General features: G+C 32.5%; 1 protein-coding gene across 1 annotated transcript in view; it reads right to left on the reverse strand.

Moving 5' to 3' along the window:
- Positions 1-22,425, reverse strand: part of LOC145261202 (uncharacterized) — a 751,089-nt gene that overhangs the window by 440,248 nt on the left and 288,416 nt on the right. The window contains exons 10-13 of the mRNA XM_080119542.1: positions 22,249-22,371; positions 19,816-19,929; positions 17,145-17,258; positions 9,681-9,800 (exon numbers count right to left, since the gene is read on the reverse strand). Coding sequence (XP_079975668.1) covers positions 9,681-9,800; positions 17,145-17,258; positions 19,816-19,929; positions 22,249-22,371 — 471 coding nt within the window. The remainder of the gene's footprint in view (positions 1-9,680; positions 9,801-17,144; positions 17,259-19,815; positions 19,930-22,248; positions 22,372-22,425) is intronic.

The raw sequence follows: 22,425 nt of genomic DNA on the forward strand, positions 1-22,425 counted from the left end.
TTAAGTCCATAATTTATTTAAATAGTCCCATTCTGACTATCCATCGTTTTCAATCCTCTCACCGTATTGCTCATCAACTGACAATCTTATTAATTTTTATCCTCGAGTGACCTTTGGGTCTTGATACGTTGGTGTCAAAAAAAAAAAAAATGATTTAAAAACGTTATGTTGGATTCATGTGGCTGTGTAAGGTAGCAAGGATCTGTGGTGTAACGGATAAAAGTGCTAAGTATAATCAGTTCAAAGTAACAGTCTTCTGAAGGTTGCAGGTCAAATAATCCTCATTACTAGTGATACTAATAATACAATTACAAATTGCATTAGACTTTTACTCGACCATGGCTGACGGAATGAGATCAAGCTACCTTCCTGGATTAAATAAAGAGTTATGTTAGAAATTCCGTTCATTGTTTTATGGCATATCAACCATTTATGGCTTACTAATATTGAGTCCAGTAAATTTTGTGGAAAAAAAAGTTTTATGCTTCAAGTTCCTTATATCTTCAAATATTTATTCATGAAGTTTGGTTTGGTTGTTTTGTTTTACGGCATATCAATTTCTGATTATTTAATGCTGAATCCAGTAATTTTGGAAAAAATTGTTTCAAGTTCTTTAGATCTTGAAATATTTGTGGTGTTTGGTAGTTTTAGAGAGGAAAATTGGTTTTTGTTTTCGACTTTGTAGAACATTATTTAGCTAACAAAGGGGGGGGGTCAAAAAATAAATAACATCAATGTTTGATGCGTCAGGAAGCCAGTGTCTTCAGACAACCTTATTTGATAGCAACAGTGAAATTCAACAAAATGCATCTGAAGAAGGTTGGAAATTACATCTACCGAACCGTTCGGAATATAACATCCAAGATGAGACCAAGAGTTTGAATAATACAAATAATTTAAAATGTGAAAATTCCATTGAATGTATCCATTTGCTGTTGTATTTAATTCACTTTATATCATAAGGATAATTTTGAGTTGAAAGATAATTTTTGGTTTGTAACTAACGAGTCACCACTTATGGAGACTAAAAGCTACACGAGAATAAAGATTAAAGTAATGAACAGATTGTCAGGTGAATGATGAATATTAGAAAACTTGAAAATAATGAATGGAATGACCAAAATGTGATTATTTGTGACGACACTTTATGACAAGCACTTGTTATGTTAGTCAATTTTTGAGATAAGGATTGTTAATTTGTATCATTTGGACTATTGTTCTTAACTTCGATAACACTCAAGATGAGAACACTAATCCTAATAATACAAAGTATTTGTTGATATTGGATTTGAAGATAACCATGTTGTACTTTGCAGACAAACAGTTCTGTGGTAATGTGTTCTATGGATGGTAAGTTCTTAGAAAAACTGTTCATAGAAGTTTTTAATCTTAGCCATATGGAGGAAGCAGGGAAAGTTCTTTGCATGTGATAACTATGAGTCTATTACAAGCAGGAATCAGAGACTGAAGCTCAGTCAAGCAAATAACTATATTCTTAGGTGGATATAATTTACTGAACCGGAAGTGCTTTTAAAAGTTGGCCCATATTATATTTCTGCAATTCCACATTTTTATTTCTATGTTGCAAAGGGGGAACAATGATATAAAACAAAAAAAAAAAAAAAGAAAAAAAAAGAACAAAAGGAACAAGCAAACATGCGAATTTGAACAAGGGTCAAATTTACATAACATTCGACATGAAGGTCAAATACCCTCCTTCAGAAAAAAAAAAAGTTTCCGACACATCTTCAACTGAAATACATTTTTGATGAACAAACATTGAAACATGAAATTCTGCGTTTCCAGATAGAGAAAGGTTCCAAGCATAATCATTCTGTCTGATGACAGATCAACACTATAAAAAGAGATCAAGCAGGTTTTGATACTTTGACTACATGGACTCAGATCTAATATGATAATCAGGCACGGGTCACTAATTGGTTTTGTTTGAAATAATGCACAAACACACACGCACACATACAATCACTTGAGTAACTATCTGATTCGTTTTGCAACAAAAATTAAATCACAAAGACAAAGAAAAGTGTAATTAGTTTATCTATTTAAAAATACATGGTGAAGATACTTGAAGGGGAGGCCTCAGCTAAGCGTTGGTTTCACTACCCATTTAGCGTTTGAAGATTATGCTAGCTCTGGTTTTGTTTTCATTGGAAACAAGCCTGCTCCACAACTATACAAATAACATGTTACTCCATAACATTAAAAACAAGATTAGTGCTTATTCAGATTAGCACATATGGCTGCATTTAAAATTAAAAATACAGAAATGTCTGTATGATGTACGGACCAGTCATGGAACAAAGATGAAAATCCGCCCCCCCCCCCCATCCAAAATCACATAATTTGATCAGTTTCTTTTTATTTATTATTCCAGAAGATCAAATTTTACCGTTTCGATGAAGGTGAAAAAAGCATCTAATGAGTCAGTGGACAAGGGCAGACAACCCTGATTTTCATAAGACCATGCCATACCCTGTCAAAAGCCTTAGATATAGAGCTACTGATCTCCCCTCCCCTGCCTTATCCAGTGCATGGTATATACATTCAGAGATTATAGTTAGAATATCTGCAGTAGAGTTGGCTTGCCTAAATCCCCATTGGACAGAAGTTTAGCATCTGCAAGGTGGTGGACTAGAGATCACATTCCGGGAGCGATGTGCATGACAGAGAGAATTGCTGTTTTCTAAGTCAAAATCTATTCCATCAGACACTCATTGGCAAGATTTTGACCTTTAAGTAGTATTATCTTTTTCAACTTCTTACACCAATTCGCTTTATGCCTTGTCTGGAGCGATTTCCATAGAATACAAAATAAGAGGCTGAGACACAGATTCGAACACTGAACAAGACATTTTTCTTTCATAGTTTTCTTTGTTTCTAGCATATGGAATGAATTAACGTTTTATTTTACTTTTTTTCTACACAAAAAGTGTTAGCATAAAGTATATATACATAAATGTGTGCGTGTGTGCACATGCATGCGTGTGTGTACTTTGGTGCAGTGTAATGCGCCCGCCATATATTTGGAAAAGTATGTGTCTTTATTTAATTGCTAAGATTAAGTAGACATATTTATAATTTTCTTCTCACTTGTTTATTTGATTGAATATATACTTAATTACTTCCCTTAGTGTGTGTGTATATATATATATATATATATATATATATATATATATATATATATATGTGTGTGTGTGTGTGTAGGTATTGTCTGTTTATAAAGCATTATTGATACATAGGAATTTGAATTATTGAAAAAAGGAAATCATAGGATACAAATATTTCTGGTTCATTTTCATCTTAAAGATTTTTTTTTTGATGAAAGCTCTCATTGCTGTAGTTTATCGGTGTATCATTTTAAACGGTATTGGGACACTCTACAGTCAAGAACGTTTGTGCATGACATCCAAATGAAATAGAAATTGAGGATTCTTCTTTTTATAGGAAGTATTATTGATAAATAGAAATTTGGATAATTAAAAATAAAACTGACTGGAGACTACTACTATGCCTCCATTCAGTCTCAAAAGACAATGAATACCTCCTGTAAGGATAGCTGCATGTGTAATTATGAGGCAAGAGTTGCGCTATAACTAACCACACCTCTCCAGAATCGACACTGTTCTAGTCCAGTGGCAAGGAGAAGTGCTAGACGACTGGAAACAATGTCGAGATAAGCGGAGAATACATACAGCACCTAGAATTCCCAAATGGTCATCTATCAATATTGCTCAACTTTGGGTGATCTAACGAGAACAGGTGTGTCAACATCATTATGCCATATAAATCTGTGTATTGTAGTAATTCTGGATATCATTTGAAACCTCCTATAAATCCACTACAACTAAAAAAAAACAAAAACCCTAAAATTATGAAACGGTAACTTTTATCTCTGATAAGGGGACTATTGCTGAAAATGTAAAAATCAAAAACAAAAATATAGGAAATTTTGCATCTTATACTTTTTAACAGATTAATTTTTTCAATAATTCAAATATATATGTATATATATTTGCTCTTATTATAAGCTCTATCTCCTATTTGGTTTTATCGAGCTTTTACATCTGGTTGAGATTAATTTATAAATATTAATTCTTTAATATTTATAATATACTTTAGTTTTACCATCTTGGATCATTTTGGTAAATTTAATTGTATTTTTATTATATATATATATATATATATATATATATATATATATATATATATATGTGTGTGTGTGTGTCAAATCAGATAGTTACCTATATGCGATTCTATATATGTACATATATCCCATACAGTCATCAAGCATATCCTTCTGCTAAATGCATTGCACATTCAATATTTCGTATAACATGTTATTAAACAAAATGCATAGAACATAGTCTGTGGTTTATGGATTCAAATTATATCTGAATAAGAAACATACTAATGTACATTTTTATTAATTATGAAACTTTAGTGTTTGTTGTATAACATGGATTAATCATTTAAGGATTAGTGATAAAATATTAAATATTGAAACATTATGGTATTTATATTATGGAAAACTAAATATTTTTTTCCAAAGAAGCAGAAGCTAGGGCAATTCATTATAAAAAAGAAGGGTGGAAAGTAACCAGATCTAAAATTCGTAATACATAAGATATAATATATCTACTTATATATAAAAAAAAAAATCACTGTGTGAATTCGTTCCCAATAGACTCCAAAAAGTTGGGCTGATTTTTATAAAATTTCACACAAATGTACTTTGGAAGTGTCCTTAGACAGGTTTTGTATCGGAATGTATCCAATAAGTATAGACAATCGATAATCGAAAAATATTAAAGAAATATGTGTGTATGTTTGTGGGTGTGTGTGCGCGCGAGAGTAATTTAAGTATGTATATATGTTTATATATTTTTATGTCTAGAATTCACTCTTAAACTAATCATTATGAATTTTGGAATATAACTTCAAAGCGAAGGGTGGGTAATGTGGGCTACATCTAGATGAATTTAACTTTATGCAAAGGGGAGATTGAAGACATTTGTGAACTTATCTCCGATTTTTGTAAAATTTTGATAGGCATTCGACATAAATATTTGTCAAATTTACATTTCCCCCTATTAATCTGTAATATTTGATTGATGTTAATTCCAAAACGCTTACGTCATAAGCAAATAAATAAATAAAAATAAATCATTTATATACTATTTTAATTCGAATTTTCAAAGAAACTCTTTAAGGCGGTGATCTCAATGGACGGTTTGTATTGCCGTAGTTTGTTAGAGGCAACGTAATTAAGTAAAACAAATTAAAAAAAAATGTGTATATATGTACACACACGTGTACAGAAAGTCTAAGAGCACCTAACTACAGAATTTGAGGATTTAAAAATTAGCAAGATGTTTTCTTCATGCTGGAGTGGGTTGGGTGTAAAGAAATCGCGCCTATGTGAGAATTCTAATTAAAACCAAGTTTATAATTCAGAGTTATTCCCCTTGAATACAGGTGGAGATAATTCTGATTGTCTCAGTTGTCAAATTAGAGTTATTTCCCTTGTGTATTCGCTATGTTGTCTCCAGCTTTGTTCCCTGCACGCTATATAGTCATGATAGGAGGAAATTGAAAGATTTCACCAACGAATGCTGTATCAAATCCTTGATATTGGTTGGGATAATCGGATGGCTGTTATCTTTGAGTAACATTAACCTATTTTATCAAGGAAACGTTGGGCTAATTGTAGAATTGAAAATCTAATGACTGGTTGAAAACATTGAAAAGGTGGCATCGATAGACACATGATGTCAACAAGATGATTCTGGTTGGTTGCCCATGAGAATCTTTCGTCCCGGAAGAGCATAAAACTTACTATGACTTGAGGTAAAATATTGAGTCATATTCAAATGACAATATATATTTTTTTATACTTATAAATGGTTCGGTCAATCAGTTGGTTTGTCACACTCCAGATTGAATTAGTAATTTTATTGCTAAAAGGCACATATTTAATGAGCACTTTAAGAATGGCTCCAAAATTACAAACTGATAGTTGCTTATCCAGAATTGCTCCTACCCATGAACAAGCAAAAATAGGGAAAAATCTGAAAGATATGTACTCATAACAGAAAGAAAACATCGTACACCAAAAATCGCCTAAATTATATTACATTTTTCAGCCCAAACAAGGCACAGTGCCACTTTGATGTAGGGGGCTACTATCAGGGACATAAGTTGCAGGGATATTATGTAGGGAGTTGAGCAGCAAGATGTCTTCACGTTACACTTGAACTTCTGCATGTCAGTACAGTTGGGGAAGCAGGAACTCTGAAGGGAATTACAGAATCTAGCAGTTATAGGAAAAAAACTAATAGGCTTTCTTACATCTAAGAATCTCTACTGTGTAGGGGTGCTAGTAATTTCATTTGTAAATAGGCAAACTAAATTTTATGGCTAAAATATGAGTGACGATCTCGCGACACCATCTTGAAAACATTCTGAATGAACATGGGAGATAACTCCACCTCCGGATTTTAGAAAGCTATTTTTAACATGAAGGGAAGAGGATTAGAAAAACTCAAATTCGTTAAAAAAATAGTCTTTATAAAAATAAATTTACTCAACCAATTTACGTGATTATTATTATTATTTTTTTTTTTTTGGTATACAACATTTTTAGGCGTATGCACATTTTACAGATGTTTTATTTTCGTTTTTGTAGAGGAGAATGCTGGACAAACGCCCTGATTTGTTGAATTGAATTATATCCTTTACAAGAACCCCATCCCCATTTAAAATGTTGGAGACTTTGAATTATGCAAGTTGATATAATAGCAAGCTTATGTCTGGAACAATTAGAGACAGTAACAAGATGCTGGTTGACACGTACATAGTCATAACTAGCAATTATATATATTTTGGAAAAACATAGAAAATTATTTTTCTTTTATTTAACTGAAAAATATATCTATGTCTATGATATTAAAATATTGTAGAATAAGGCTTGCCATAAAGAAATGATTGCTTATCTTATAATACTGGGATTTTTTTTTTTTAATAATTAAAGTTTTATAAAATCTTGAAAGATATTTAGGTAATTAATTGCTATTTTAGTCATATAAATTATTTGGTTGAAAGAACACACTCCAGTCAGAATATTTCCTTCTCTTCACTCATGACAAAGACGTTCTCTCTTAGCAGCAATAGGGCTTCTTTCTTTTCAACAACAGTAAAAATAAATAGACCAAAGCACACATGAATAAGGTGGTGGCCAAAACAAAACTGACTGCTGAGTGAATTTCATCCATCTCTGTCATTTCCCAACAGCGTCTAAATCTGCATAGTCGTCCTGACCTGGTATTTAAATTGTTCCTATGTCCATGCATCACCGTTTTCTTACAGCAGTTACATGTTAACCATGACCGCTTATTTCTTCTGTCTCTCCATACCATTACTACAAATCAATTAATTTTTATTATTTTGTTTACAAAAAAAGTTTAGAAGTTAAAATTAAGTCCATTCATTTATCTTTTAATGTAAATAATCAGTTATCAGAGAATGCAGAATTATCTTTTCTGTATTTACACGAGTTAAAGTATTCCTATTTCATAAATATATCTAAAATAACACGATAGAAACATTTATAAAATTATGATTAACATTCTTTATGCAAATTAAATATAAATTCCTCCATTATAAACACATTGAGGTTATATATATATATATATATATATATATGAAATGTTGTAAACAAGAATGATCAAATTAAAGAATGATTGAAAGTAAAAATAAATGTTCCTTTTGTTCTAGTCACTTGAAGTGGAGGATATACAGACAAAATTCCCACTTACACATCTTTATAACAGATGAATTTCGTAACAATACCTTTGAATGTATTTGCTTATTGCATAGTCATTTAGTAAGTAATATTTTATATGAAAATTACTGGTGAATATCGACAAATGTTTATTACTAAAGGGAACATCAGACCGAATATTGTATGCAATCTATGAATTCAATGGCAATTCCAATTTTTTTTTTACAACAACATAGACTGATACCTGCCGATTATTCAGAATCAAATATTGAATTTGGAAGGAAGTAAACAATTGATAACCCAAACCAGCAGACCGACCCTTTTTTAAAAATTGTATATTACTATATAATAATGATAAAATGGCTGAGAAGATACAATGGATAACAGTGAAAATGGCTAAAATATTATGGAAAACCCTTGAGTAGAGACTAATATACATGAGCCACAGGCGCAAGTCAGATATATAGAAACTGCTACTGATATCAAACAAAGAAACGCTACAAGAAATCAAGATAACTAGGACAGTATAATAGCATGTCCCCTACCCCAAAAAGTGATGGCATCAACTGCTATCACATGAATTAATTGAGAAGCGTAAAGGAGGATGGAAAGACCAGGGAGAGAAAGCATTAACCAGACCTTCACTGCATGAGTGTGAAGAGTACTGGGACCTTGGGGAAGTTTATTGCCATCCAAATTTCAATAAATACCAATGGTTGTTACCAACTAATAATCAATGGTAAATGGCTGTTGCGATAATGTAAATTTTGTTACTGAAAGAGGTGGAGAGTACTGAAAATCTGAGGAGACTTATCACTTAGTCTCCAGTGAACACCACAGGTTGTTCTCAAAGAGAATTCTTTGATAGTCTGTGTGAAAACTCCTAGTGAATAACAATCGATTATAGGTCTTTATCAGGAATCTTTCTGCCAAACTCGGTAATCTGTATGGAATTTCGAACTGAACATGCTCTTGTTCTGTCAGCCATGACTGGGTAGAAGTCCTAAGTAATTTATAATTGCAGATAGAAAAGAATGGTGGAACGTAAGACTCAAATAGCACATATGTTGGGCGATGATCACCTACCAAGCAGACTTAGTTTAGAATTTAGGACAATATGGGAATCATTAATAATATGTAATAGATGTCACACTAAAAGAAATTGTAATAATTAGTGGTGTATAGGGACAAGTAGTAAGATTGTACATCTAAGAAAAAAATAGATTTAAAGCTGCCACAATTCATACTAGAATTATCTGCATTATGTGTGGCATAGTGGATAAAGTACTTAGCAAAATTCACTTGTAAGTTATACTCTTTTGGAAGTTCAAAGATACACTCGAAGATTGGAGATCACCTCGGCAGAAACGTTATAAAAATCACACTCAAGATAAGAGTAGTCTTAACCAAAATAATATGAAGTCCATTATTTTAATATTTCCCCAGTGAAACTAAGCTTTAATTGCCCTGTTGAAATCATAGTGTAAGCAGTGCCCTTATCGAGTTTCAACCCTTTTCCAATATTAAATTACATCTTATCTAGCAGAGTTTATGATTACAAATAAAGATTAACAGGTAATAATCGTTCAACTAATCAAGGAACAAACACACATAAACGGATATCGATTTTCTTTTTATCAACAAATTCTTTATGTAATTGCAAATCAATTCGTGTTTTTGTATGAGAAATAGAATTCACAACTTTTTGCATTAAAATGGTTCATTAACATTAATACAACTTAGGAAAAGAAAATTTCCATGTTTTTCCAATACATTCAACCAGCAACTTGTTAAATTTGTTCTGGGGTCGGGTAGCATAATTTAAGGGGATCATATGTTCTTGCATCATTTCACTGTTTTTTTATTTTATTTTACATACTACTACAATTCATTTCATCGCTTTTATCTGGGCAATCAATGACGCCATCACAGACTTGAGAAATGTAAAGACACGCAGTTCCTTCCAGACACAGGAATTCATGGGCTTTGTCACAAATGGCTGGAACCAGAGAGATGTGCATGTAGAAAAGCATTTAAATAATACAGATTAAAAAAAAAAAAAAAAAAAAAAAAGAAAAGATTATCTTTACGATTAATGTTTTCACCTCACTTGCGGTTTTTATTGGTATCATGTTTATTAAATTGTTAGATTAAAATACAGAATAGGTAAAGGAAGCCCTCCCCCAACTCCCCATGTTAAGGGTTTTTCTATATAATAACATTACTATTTTAAAGAAAAATAACATTCTTAACATGGGAGAGGTGCAACCAGAAGTGAAGTTGAAACAGTTGTACAGATAATCCAAAAATATTTGAATGAAAAAGAAAATTATCAAAGTAAAAACGAAAAAAAAAAAAAAAAAAAATGTCAATTATAAAAATGAAAGAAAGTAAAAAATAAAAAATATGAAAATTTTGAAAAATGAAAAAATTTTAAATTAAGAAAAATAATGAAGCAAAAAGGAAAAATTCTAGAAAAAAAAAAGTAAAGAAAAAAAGTAAAGAAAAAAAAATGAAGCAATGTTACCAAACATTTTCTTATTCTGGTTACTGATTTTAAAATACTAATCCATAATTAATCTCAAAATGTAGACTTGGTTTGATTATTAAATTATTAATTTTGGTCTAGGAAATGAACTTAATTTTGCAATTTTCACTATAGACAACTGAACCTATATTTTACTATAGGAGAGAACTAGAATGCCTACCAGACACTAATCTCGAGTGTCTAGGTTTCTCTGTATAGAAGTTTGTTAGGACAAACTGGCATAAGGATACTTTGCCCTATAGTAAACATAGCATTTGCGACCCAAATAAGATCTCCATATGGCTAACCCACACTAGCTTTTACGAGGAATGGTGAACCTTCTCCAAGTGATGTTATATCAAGTAATAGCACAAAGTTGAATACTCAACTAGACGAGATGAATTTTTGTCTTGGAATCCAGTAAGACCAAAACGACAGATATACTGCAACATACTTAAATGGTCAATTGGAAGATGAAAATTACGCTCCCAACTTCTTTGCTAACTCAGTGTTTTAGATGTAAAGGAGAACTTTAATGGAATATTCGGAATGGAATGTATCTCGTATAGAAATCAAGTGTTATCCTCAGGAAGGGGGTCTCTTGATTTCTGAGAAGTAAAATAGAACAAAAGTACTAAAGATGATAATTCTGTTACTTTGATTGTTGGCTTGTTGATGGGCACATTTTTCATATGTATATTGTAATCATCTATTTGTCAGTGGGTCACTTAAACAAGACGATCTTGACATTTTGAAGTATTTAATACGTGCATAAAGATTTTTAAGTGAATAAAGACTTTGTGAAGAGAATCAATCCTACTCTCTAAACGACTACCACCCTATCTCAAAAAATTCATGGAATCTACGTTTAGGTTTAGGCACAGATAAAGAGTAGGGGGGAATTAGTGATAGTGCTTTCAGCTAGACGAGTGTTTCTTGTGAAAGTTTGGCGAGGGGGGACCATAGACTGAAGCTCAGTTGAACACTTTTCATGAAAATAACGATACATCAGAGACAACCTCGCAACATCTCTTCTGTTAGATAGAGGTTGCAGGGAAGAGAAAAGGACATCTCCTATGAGGCTACGAAGTCTATTTTGAACTCTATCAAGAGAGGCCGTCCTTTTTAGCAGCTCCTCCCCAGATGTGGCATCAGTATTCCATCTTTGGACGTACCTGGCTCTTATATAGAGAATTGCATCAGCAGTGAGATATCTACTGGATCGATAGAAAGATCCCACCATTTTTCCAGCGGCCTTGGCAACAGATTTGATGTACGTGTTCCATTTAAGATCAGAAGTAACAGTCCAGCCCAGAAGCTTGTCAAAACTTGAGGCCTCCTGAAGACGAGAGCCATTCATTTTAATTGATGCCAGATGTGGACCAGAATGTTGATGTAATGAGAGAAGCTTGGTTTTAGAGGCATTAAAAGTAACCAGCCACTCCTTTCCCCATTATACCACGTGCTCAAGATCAGAGGAGAGACAATCGGAGAGAACTTGGTCGTTTACTGTCTTAGATGTGCTACCATAAATGGTAGTGTCATCAGCATAAATGTCTACAAATGATGTAAGGATGTGATTTGGAAGCTCATTAATGTAGATCAGGAAAAGAGTTGGGCCCAGGATAGACCCCTGAAGGACTCCAGCATTAATACTGTGAGCTTCTGATCTTTGCCTCTCAACTACTACTCTTATGAACCTATCAGAAAGAAATGATTTAATAATTGAGAAGACATTTCCAGCTATACCATAGCTAGATATCTTGTGAAGTAAACTTTTATGCCATACCCTATCAAAGGCCTTAGATATGTCAAGAGCAATTGTCCTAGAAAGGTTGCCTCCGTCAAGAGATTTGCTAATCCTATGATATATAACTAAGCACATCTGCTGTAGATCTAGCAGAATTGAAACTATATTGAGTGTCACTAAGGATACTTTTGAGATGGTCGATTACTTCTGTATTTAACAGATTCCAGCAACTTACTCATGACGCACAGGAGACTTATTGGCCTGTACTGAGAGGGGATGAGCGATCACCTGAATTCTTAAATACAGGGCATACTGAGATTTTCCAGGGTGATGGGAAACTATTCTCCTTAAGACAACGTTTAAACAGTTTTGTAAGTATGGGTGCTAGTTCTGGTTGAAGTTTTTTTGAGTATTATAATTGGAATACCGTCAGGGCCAGTTGCTTTACTGGAATCAAGGTTTTTGATTAGCTTGGCAACATCACGTACAGATATATGTATATCACATAGCGTGTTTTCTGATACAGGAGGAAATATTGGGGGTTGGCAGCCTTGTTCGCAAAGGGTAGAATTAGCTGCAAAGTTCTTGGCAAAGAGTTTGGCTTTGTTTGATGCTGACAAGATTACCTCAGGTCCATTGATGATAGTTAGCATAGAGCACATGCTTCTGTTCACGATTCTGTTTGCTATTTGCCAAAACTGGTAGGAACCAAGCCACTGCTCAGCTACTTTGATGGATTGAGCATACAACTCTCTTGCATTCTTCATTACTTTCTTACAATGGTTGCTGGCAGTCCTGAAAGCGGCTTTAGTTTCCATACATCTATTACGTTGGAAGCAGTGGAAAAAGTGATTCCTGTGCGCAATGGCAGCAGCACATTCTGGAGAGAACCATGGCTGGCTGTTAGATTTTTGCTGCAATTTTTTCGAGAGTATGAAATGGTCTATACCTACAATCAACCATTCCGTCAGGTCTGATACTATAGAGGACACATCCTTTTTAAACATGGAATGCAGAGGTAGATCCGATATAAATGTACGGAAGCTATCCCAGTCAGCCTTAGTGTATTGATATACTGTACGATGGAGAGGTACATCTGGGGACTTATTACATTTCATTTTTATCGTAATTGATACAACAGAGTGGTCGGAAGATCCAAGAGGAGACATGGAAAACCAGTCTTCATATCTGATAGACTTAAAATGACAAGAAGCAGCAAAAAAAAAAAAAAAAAAAAAAAAAAAAAAAAAGCTCTTTGTGATTTTTATTCTGGTTCTTCAGTTTATATGCTATCTATGTAAAACTGATAATTTTGCTTGTTTGCTTGTCACTGTGCACACTTTATTTGTACATGAATGTTTAAGATTGTGGCAGGAAGGGCAAATAATGTACATAGGAACGAATGGTAAAAAAGTAATGAGAAAAGTTGAAGGATGTAAGTAATTAAAAGAGATAAAAAAAAACAAGAAAAAGAGGAAAGAAAAATAGGTGAAAAGATAGGAAGAGAAAGAAGAAGTCTATGACATTACAACATATTCTCATTCAGTAATCCTTTGATTTTGTACTGATAAGGTGTAAATAAGAAACAAAAAGAAAAGAGAAAAATAGAGTGAAAGAACGATCTATTATGACATCACAACGTATTCTGACAATGTGAAATCCAATTTATTCTTTCTTTATAAAACATTGATGTTATTTTGCTTGTTTGCTTGTCACAGTGCACGCTTCATTTGTGCATGAATGTTTTAGATGAGAAGGGCGAATAACAAACATTGGATGAATTATTAGAGAATTGCTGCAAGAAATGGAATTATATAAATAAGAGAAAAAGAGAGAAAAGGGTAGTTGAAATATATACGAGAGAAAGATGTTCTATTCTAACATCACAATATAAACCTACGTATCAACAAAATCAGATTATATAGATATATATATTATATATATGCATGTTTGTATGTATACCATGCCCAGGATTAAGGCTCCCTTGGGCAAACATTCAGATGATATATAGATGTACACATCTTTGAAATATCCTTTTATATGGTTTGTTGCACATTGCTATCTTTTTGACAAGAAATTCATTTATTTGATTGATTATTCATATTAAACATCTGAATAATCTAAAAAATCCAGATAAAATAGAAAATATTTGCTAACACAATTTGGAAAGCGATGCAAGAAAAAAAAAAACAAACAAAAAAAATCAAATCTGGAATTGAAATACAAAAATATTTTTCACAATTTATATTATTTAACACATTTGTTATTTTAAAAATAATTTTAATGTTTGCTCGGTTTGATTTACAGCATGTCAACCCTTTTAAAGCTCCTATTTACTTGTCTGCACTCGAGGGAAGAGTTAAACAAGGTCGATTTTTAATGTGGGAAAAATCCAGCTCTCCAAAAAGGGGAACTCTGGATAAAAACAAAAATAAAAATTGTCTCAGTCATGAAGGATCTCTTCTCCACTGACCGAGGACAGAAAAGGTGAAGTGCAGCAACAGATACTACACTTTAAAGTTACTTAATGCGGAAACAATACAGACTGCAAATTATTCATTGTATACAATTCTTTGAACACAAATTTTACCCATAGCTGGGGGAGAGAAGCAGAATTAATTTTTTTGATTACATAGTCAAATGATATCCATTTTGTCAATAACTATCGTCGATATTTGTTAAATAAAGATGGTATACGACTGAACAGAATGAACTATTTTGCCCATATATTGGTAAGAGGGGTGAATTACAGGTTCATCCCTATCCTATCATAGAGCTGAAAATATTTGAACTCAGACAAGGTGAATACATGATGGTATCAATTGTTAATCACTCACCCCCAATGTCGGTTAAGTAAACATAGGGACGAGTAATGAAAGTGAAAATATTTGTTTTTGTAACCAAAAAATAAAAAAAATGTACCAAAAATAGGAAAATTATAAAATTTTGGGTATTTATTAATAAATTAATTTTAACAAATAAAAATATGGTTTAGGACATTTAAATTACTTCCCCCTCCCCTGCCTTAATTTCGAGGATGAAGTAAGTCTTATTGTACTCAGTTTTTCTACTATTTGTTTGTTAAATAAAGATGGTATACCAGTGACCACACCTTTACAAGGTGGTAAAATCCCACATCAGAATTATTTGTGTTTTAGTTAAAAACCAATTATTTTCACTTTAATTGCTTGTCCCTAGATAAATGGTAAGTAAAATTGTAAGTCCAAACAGTTAAATCAAAACAGTTAAATTCAAACAATGGTTGACAACACAAATTAATTTGTTAGTTTTGTCTCAGTGAGTGGAAAGATTTAGTTCAGTGTAAAATGACATTTTAAAAAGCAGTGTGTATAGATTAGAAATAAAAGTTGCAACAAATTAATTTTTTTTTTTTTTTGCATAATATATAGAACATTTGTTTACTGAATATGGACACCTTTACAAAACAAACAAAAACATTGGTTCACGTTTTGCCATGTCATACTGACGACATTATGAAGAACTTATTTCCTTGCAGTCTGGTGAAAGACATTCTTGGGAGATATGGTCCATTATTCCATCAAAAAACTTATAATATATATATATATATCTATAATTATAAACTGCACCAAACAGATAAACAAAAATGAAGTAAATTCAATCATTTATTTATAAATTTGTTGACTTATCTTCAACTTCATTGCTGTTATTTCACTACTTTTCAGCCAACTCATCCTCTGGCCTTCTTCAGGTGGTTAACCATGATGAGATAGGAATGCTGAGTTTTTCAACTGCATCTTCAGTAATTATTGCTTTCCATGGTTGTCTCAACGTTTTGGCCAACTAATCCTCTGGCCTGCTTTGGATAGGATTGAAACCGCTATCTTCAGACAATGCTCACCTGGAACCATAGAATACAGTTAAGAGACTCCGCATCCTTATCCCGTCACGGTTAACCACCTGACGAAGGTCAGAGACATAATTGGCCAAAACGTGGTGAAAAAACAACAATTATAAAGATGAGGATAACAATCGGCAAATAAATATACAAATTACTCATCTCCAAGGATTTCAATAAAAAATAAATAAATAAAATGTAATAAATTCAATCATTCGATCGGATATATCTTTGGGAGAGGGAAGTTATTTTCTATGGATACCACCTTTTAGTAAGTTTTTCAAGTTTTCTGAATTTTCATTATCCTTACTTTAGATTTACTTCTTTTTTTGTTTCATCTATTTGGTGCAATTTGTAATAATATCTATTTTTCTCTGATGAGTTGATTTATGGGACAATGGATTGCATCGACCAAGAACTGCTTTCACCAGACTGCAAGGAAATTTCTTCATAATGTAAGAAAAAATAGGCCTTTACTCATACAGAAATTTGCAAATAAAGAATTTAAAAAATAAAATAAAAAGCAAAAATCATTGTGGACTGATTTTTTTTGGTCATTGGAATATAACTCACCAATATATGTCTATACACACACACATTTATTTTTACATAAACATTTCGGTATCGCTACATATGAGTATGTTTCAGTCAACTAGTTATAAGTAGAAACATCAGGCGATGTTGCTTTTACAAAAGTCCAGTTTTGTTTTTGCATCGTTTTTTTTGTCTTATTGTATAGTGTTACATATTTTTCTTCTTTGCTAATTAAACGTGGTTATCTTATTTTATTTCTTACCATCATGTGATTGGTCTTCAGATGAGAACTAAACTTTCCAATATCCATTAAGGACTGGACTTTTGTAAAAGTAACATCGCCTGATGTCTTTAGTTAGTTATAACTAGTTGACTGAAACATACTCATGAACGTGTAGCGATACCTGAATGTTTATGTAAAAATAAAGTATATCTTGCTCTACCTTGGGTATTCAGTACTCTTGCATAAACTTTGTTCAATTAATTGGATGCTTTATCTCTGAATTATATTAACCTGGAATATGTGTGTGTGTGGGGGGGGGAAGAGAGCTATAGTCCTTACAAGATACTTCTCCAGGCGATTCAAATATATGGGAAGGGACAAATTTGCCAAGCTGTTGCCTTTTGTCAGTAACCAAAGTAAAACTGAACTTACGACAGTTGAACTCATCAGTTGCATCTCTGCAATCAGGTCGAGAATCACATCGTCTGGTCTCAGGAATACAGTCACCATTACCACATCGGAATTCTCCCGGTCGACAAACAGAATCTAAGAGAAAATTCAAGAAATTCTTTCTAGATTAAAACATTTCAGAGCTTTTATACAGTAGGCTATAAAATCAATCATATTTATATTATTGATTATTTTCATATAAATGTCTGTCTACAGACATGAAAAGTCCTACTCCATGATAAAACAACTTTCTGTGTAAAACTTAGCGGAACCCAATATTAATTTTGTATTAAATGATTTTATATTATCGTTGGGGTTTTAATGTGCCGTGCATTGATAAGTACTTTATTTATAACTTGATAATAGGAATCATAAAATAATAAAAACGATTATATAAGGGTCAGAGCTGAGAACAGGAATACACAGAGGTCCTTGGAGATTCAAAGACAATGCAGAGGATGGCTAGTAGTTATCTATACAATGCAATCAATTTTGTTTGCATTGATACTAAATTCGCGTTCTAACTATTTAAACAGATGTCTAAAAACAAAACACAGCTTTGACTGCTCACCAAACATTAGCATTTTGTAATGTCAATTGTTAAGGCACTGCATCGAAATGAATACAGATGAAAATTGCATTTACAAAAAAAAGTCTTGGTTATACGATCTATTCTAATATGATATAAAAAATGGAAAACAATTGTCATATTCAGTCTCAAAATGATGTATTCTATTAGTGTAGGGACGATTAATAGGAATTGTGAATCGGTAAAATCAGACCATAATGGAGGTATTGTGAATCAGAAAAATTGGTGCCTATTTTCTGATGCCAAAACTATTCTTTTGTCTTTTTTATTTGATTTTGTTTAAAACAAAATCTTCCGTTGCTGGTAATAAGATAAATATTGCTGATAAACTACCAGTAAAACTAAAATCTATAGATCATCACCCACAAACATTTACTTTTACTTGGTTGATTGTTTTACGGCATATCAACCCTTTTCAAGTTATTTAATGCCGAATCCAGTTATTTTGAAGAAAAATTTTTTAGTAGAATATTTTTTTTTCAAATCGGTTTCTATTCAACCCATAGTTGGTACCCTAACCGGTATTACAACTCTGAGTCAGACTGGACCTGGGAGCAATGGCAATTAAAGGGTGGCTCCACACTCTCCAAAGCCTGCAAGCTGGGGCCTCACCATCGGATATAGTTTAAGGTCATATTCAGGACCTTTAATTTTAGGAAAATATCTGCACATTTAACATGCATTTTTATGGTAATGTGTGAAAAAATAACTATAGTAAAATATTTAGAGATTTATGAAGAATCAGAGTCGGTAATTGTCTTGAATCGGGAATTTAGAACATGGATAATTTTATCATAATCAGAAAAAATATAGGAATCGCCCCATCACTAATTTCTATTTAAATAAAGTTACTATGTGTGTTTATATATACAAAACTAATTAACCAATCAGTATAAATTTTGAAACATAGCTCCTAGGCGCAAGTAATCGAAGATGATGCCCTATTTAGGCGGTCCTTTTCATATTAATGCATCATCAAGTGTTGCAACAGAGGGTTCCGATCCCATCGAAATTGAATGGATGAAAACCAGTGGAAGTACTTCTCCATCTGTAGAGGAACAAAATGGTGCATTGATTTTCAAAGTTAGAGTGTCAGATGCTGGTGAATATCGATGCATTAGCAAGAGCTCATCAGGTGTTGCAACAGGAATCTTACTCATTAAGGTTGTTGGTAAGTAGATTTATAGTATGTTTTATTGCATTAAACCAACCAGGAACGCTTTAATTTTTTTTTCAGTAGCTTGTCGTGTGCTCTCAGAAATACTGATATTTTTTCTAACCAATAATGGAAATTCTCGATTGATATTTCAATGGTTTTATTGCAATCTCTATGTCTATGTGGATAAGTAGTTATTTTATTTATTTAGGTTAATTACAAGATCAAGAGTGGATTTTGATAAGTATTTCTGTGGAACAAACTGGATATGAACTTGGCACAATCATGTTTTCACGGGAGTAGTTGACTGATAACGAGATGTGATGGACCCCATCTCCCCTTCAAACTTTTTAATCTGATGACTACCTATTATCGACACCTAAACAAAAGTACATCGTAATTGAGAGGAAGCAGAATTCTTCTATTTACAAATTGGTTGTGTCTTCCTCCACCTTTATAAAAGGTAATTTGTTTTTTACAGGAGGGACTATGCAAGGGTGTCATCTTAAATGAAAGTGTTTCAGTGGAACAAACTGGATTCGAACTTGGCACACCCAGGTCGTCAGTCTGTGTCGTCAACCACTTAGCCATCATCGCTTTAACTGTCATGGACAGCACAACTGACACTCTTGACAGTGCCTCTAACATAAAAAATAAGGGGTTAAGGACAGTCCTGGTTAATTATAACTTAATATTTAACATAATATTTAAGCTATCCTACTTCAAATCTTTCCTTTTGTCACATGATCTAGCTAGCCAATCATCTATCTACTAGCTTAGTCATACCTAAGAAACCATTACATCTGGTTAATTATATCTACACATAACTATATAAGTACATTATTGTCTACAATAAACAAAAACAAAAAAAGAAATATGAAAAAAAGCAGCAATTATATTTTACTTACCACAATTTAATTCGTCTGAACCATCACGACAGTCAGGAATGCGGTCACATTTCTGTTCTTTACGGATGCACACACCATTGTTGCATTTAAAACCATCTGGTTTACACATGAAAGCTGAAATGAAATCCATTTGTCATTTCAGTGAAAAATCCTGGGACAAAATCAATAGCAACACATCTACATTCACCGTTTATAAAAGCCTGAAAGCCACTCAAGGATAAGAGTTAATGAGTGATCAAACAATATTGTAATGATTGGTAGCGACAATAATTAGGTAGAAATTTATTCAAGAGGACAGCTCGACAAGAACTTGATTACACTGGACTTGAAGACTACTATATTGTAGTCAGCTGGGAAGCAACCTCATTGTATAGAGTTCCGTAATCATGTTTACAATACAGTTCTCGCATCTTTTGTTTTAATTTTGGAGTCTTTCTCAATTCGATTTTGGAATCATTTTGCAATCTATTTAGACTTTTTCGAATTAATTTTAGTTGACTTGCGTATTTTCAAATCATTAGAATTGAATGTCGAGTTAAGAAAAATGAACATTTTCAACACCTGTTTTGTTTCTATTTTATTTGGAATTCTACCAACACGGTATTGAAAATCTTGTTGAATGTTGAGAAATTGCAAACAAGGGAGAACACATTGATTAATTACTTATTTTACTATTAAACCTTTATTCTTTATTAAACCTATTATTGGACTTTGGGTTTATTTTCAGCAGGCTTGTAACTGACTTCGCTCATTTTTGTCCATTAGTTCACACATTCAATGAGTGATGTTTCTGAAAAAAGTGTGAAGAATTGTTTTCTGGGTCAGAATCTATCCATCTAACACTTATCAGTGACTAGTTTTTGACTTTTAAATAGTATTTTTAGTTCCTTACATCAAGAGGTTTCATGCATTGTATGGAGTGATTTCCAGAAACATAACTTTAAATAAAAAAAAAAAATAAAAAAATCCCCTTACACACACACACACATTGGTGCCTAATAACTGATAAAAGGGCACATACATACATCTGTTTCTGGTGCATATTGGTCTATGTTGTTAGAACACACGATTTTAGTTTTGATTGATTTGTTCCATTTTAAAATTGTATTCAGTTCAATATTTGTTTTTTATTTTTGTATAATTCAAAACAAGGTGGCAGAGATTTCACTCCCTATCTCTCAAGTCCTTTCACTTTACTTATGTACACTGGGAAACTAATTAACTAAAATGCCTAATTTGGTATGTACCGACAAGTTATCTATATAAAGCTGTCAAACATTGTATGTGGAAATTCACATTCAAATGTGACTTGAAATGGACTCATTTTCAAGTAAGTGTAATTATTAACAATTGATATTAAGGAAAAAAGGCAAAAAGAAAGGATTGAAACTGAATTAGGATTCGAAAAAGACAATTGCTAAAAACCTGGTCTATTTCTTTTCATTAATGTTGTGAAAAATTAAATATTTATTTATGTGGTCACTTATTAAAGGTGTAACTTAATAGTGCACTTTCTTTTTGACTTGACTGTTAAGGTTCCAAAATATTTATCAAATTTCTTCAGTTTGATCACCAAAGCAATATTTGTTGCCCACTGTTCCTATTTCGTCTAGGTCAATTTCTATGACAGGCAGTCATTCGCCTTTTCCAAATGAACCACTTTGGTTGACTTGCCCCTTACACATATTAGGAAAGGATTAATTTTTGTGTATTACTTAAATTAAATCCTGTTATATTTAGGAAACTGATAAAGCTTACAGTTTATTAATATAGAAAAATATTATGAAATATGAAACAGAAAAATATAAGCAATTAACATCTTCAAATGTATTATCAGTCCATTTACTAGTGCCCCCTCCCCTAAAAAAATTGACAAATATTGTGAAAAATTAAATATACTAGCAAATATATGCTCCTTTTGGCAACAGTTTTACTAACATGGGAATACGATATTATGATGAATGAATATATACTCCATTACTCCCTCATAAAATGAGCAATACTTGGGAAGATGGTATCATGACCAAAGAACAGAAACTACACTATCCTCCCCCAAAAAGTATGAGATAATACCTGGTATAGTCTCATAAGACAATAGAGCAGATGCACCTTGAATTATGCATTAAAAAATAGTGAATAGTATGAAATAGTATAGGAAACTGAATTGAATATTAACGGATAATACATTAACAGAAGTAATAGTACAGTTTTGACTTAAGCAGATACCAAAAAAGCTCCATTAATAAATATAGAACATCGAGATTCTAATAAGTCATATGATACACTTTTGCGAAAAAAAAAAAAAAAAAAAAATTTACATACGAATAATTGCACTACAAAGTCGTGTTATACATGTTTTTAGCTTTAGGAACTCAACTGCATATTATATACCCAAGTTCTTTTCATTACAAAAAAAGAGGATAAGATACTTACAGCAAGCTGCCTGCAATTCGTCAGAGCCATCTGGACAGTCGCGTTTGTTGTCACACACATGGTTCACAGTGATGCATTGGCCACTATTACAGCGGTACTGTGAGTCAGGGCACGTACGATTCGCTAAAAACATGAACAAACAGATTTGTAGAAAAAATAAAAACAGAAGTTAAAAAT

Source organism: Euprymna scolopes, chromosome 37 (genome assembly GCF_053919585.1).
Source record: "Euprymna scolopes isolate OS-2025 chromosome 37, ASM5391958v1, whole genome shotgun sequence".
NCBI classification, from domain to species: Eukaryota; Metazoa; Mollusca; class Cephalopoda; order Sepiida; family Sepiolidae; genus Euprymna; species Euprymna scolopes.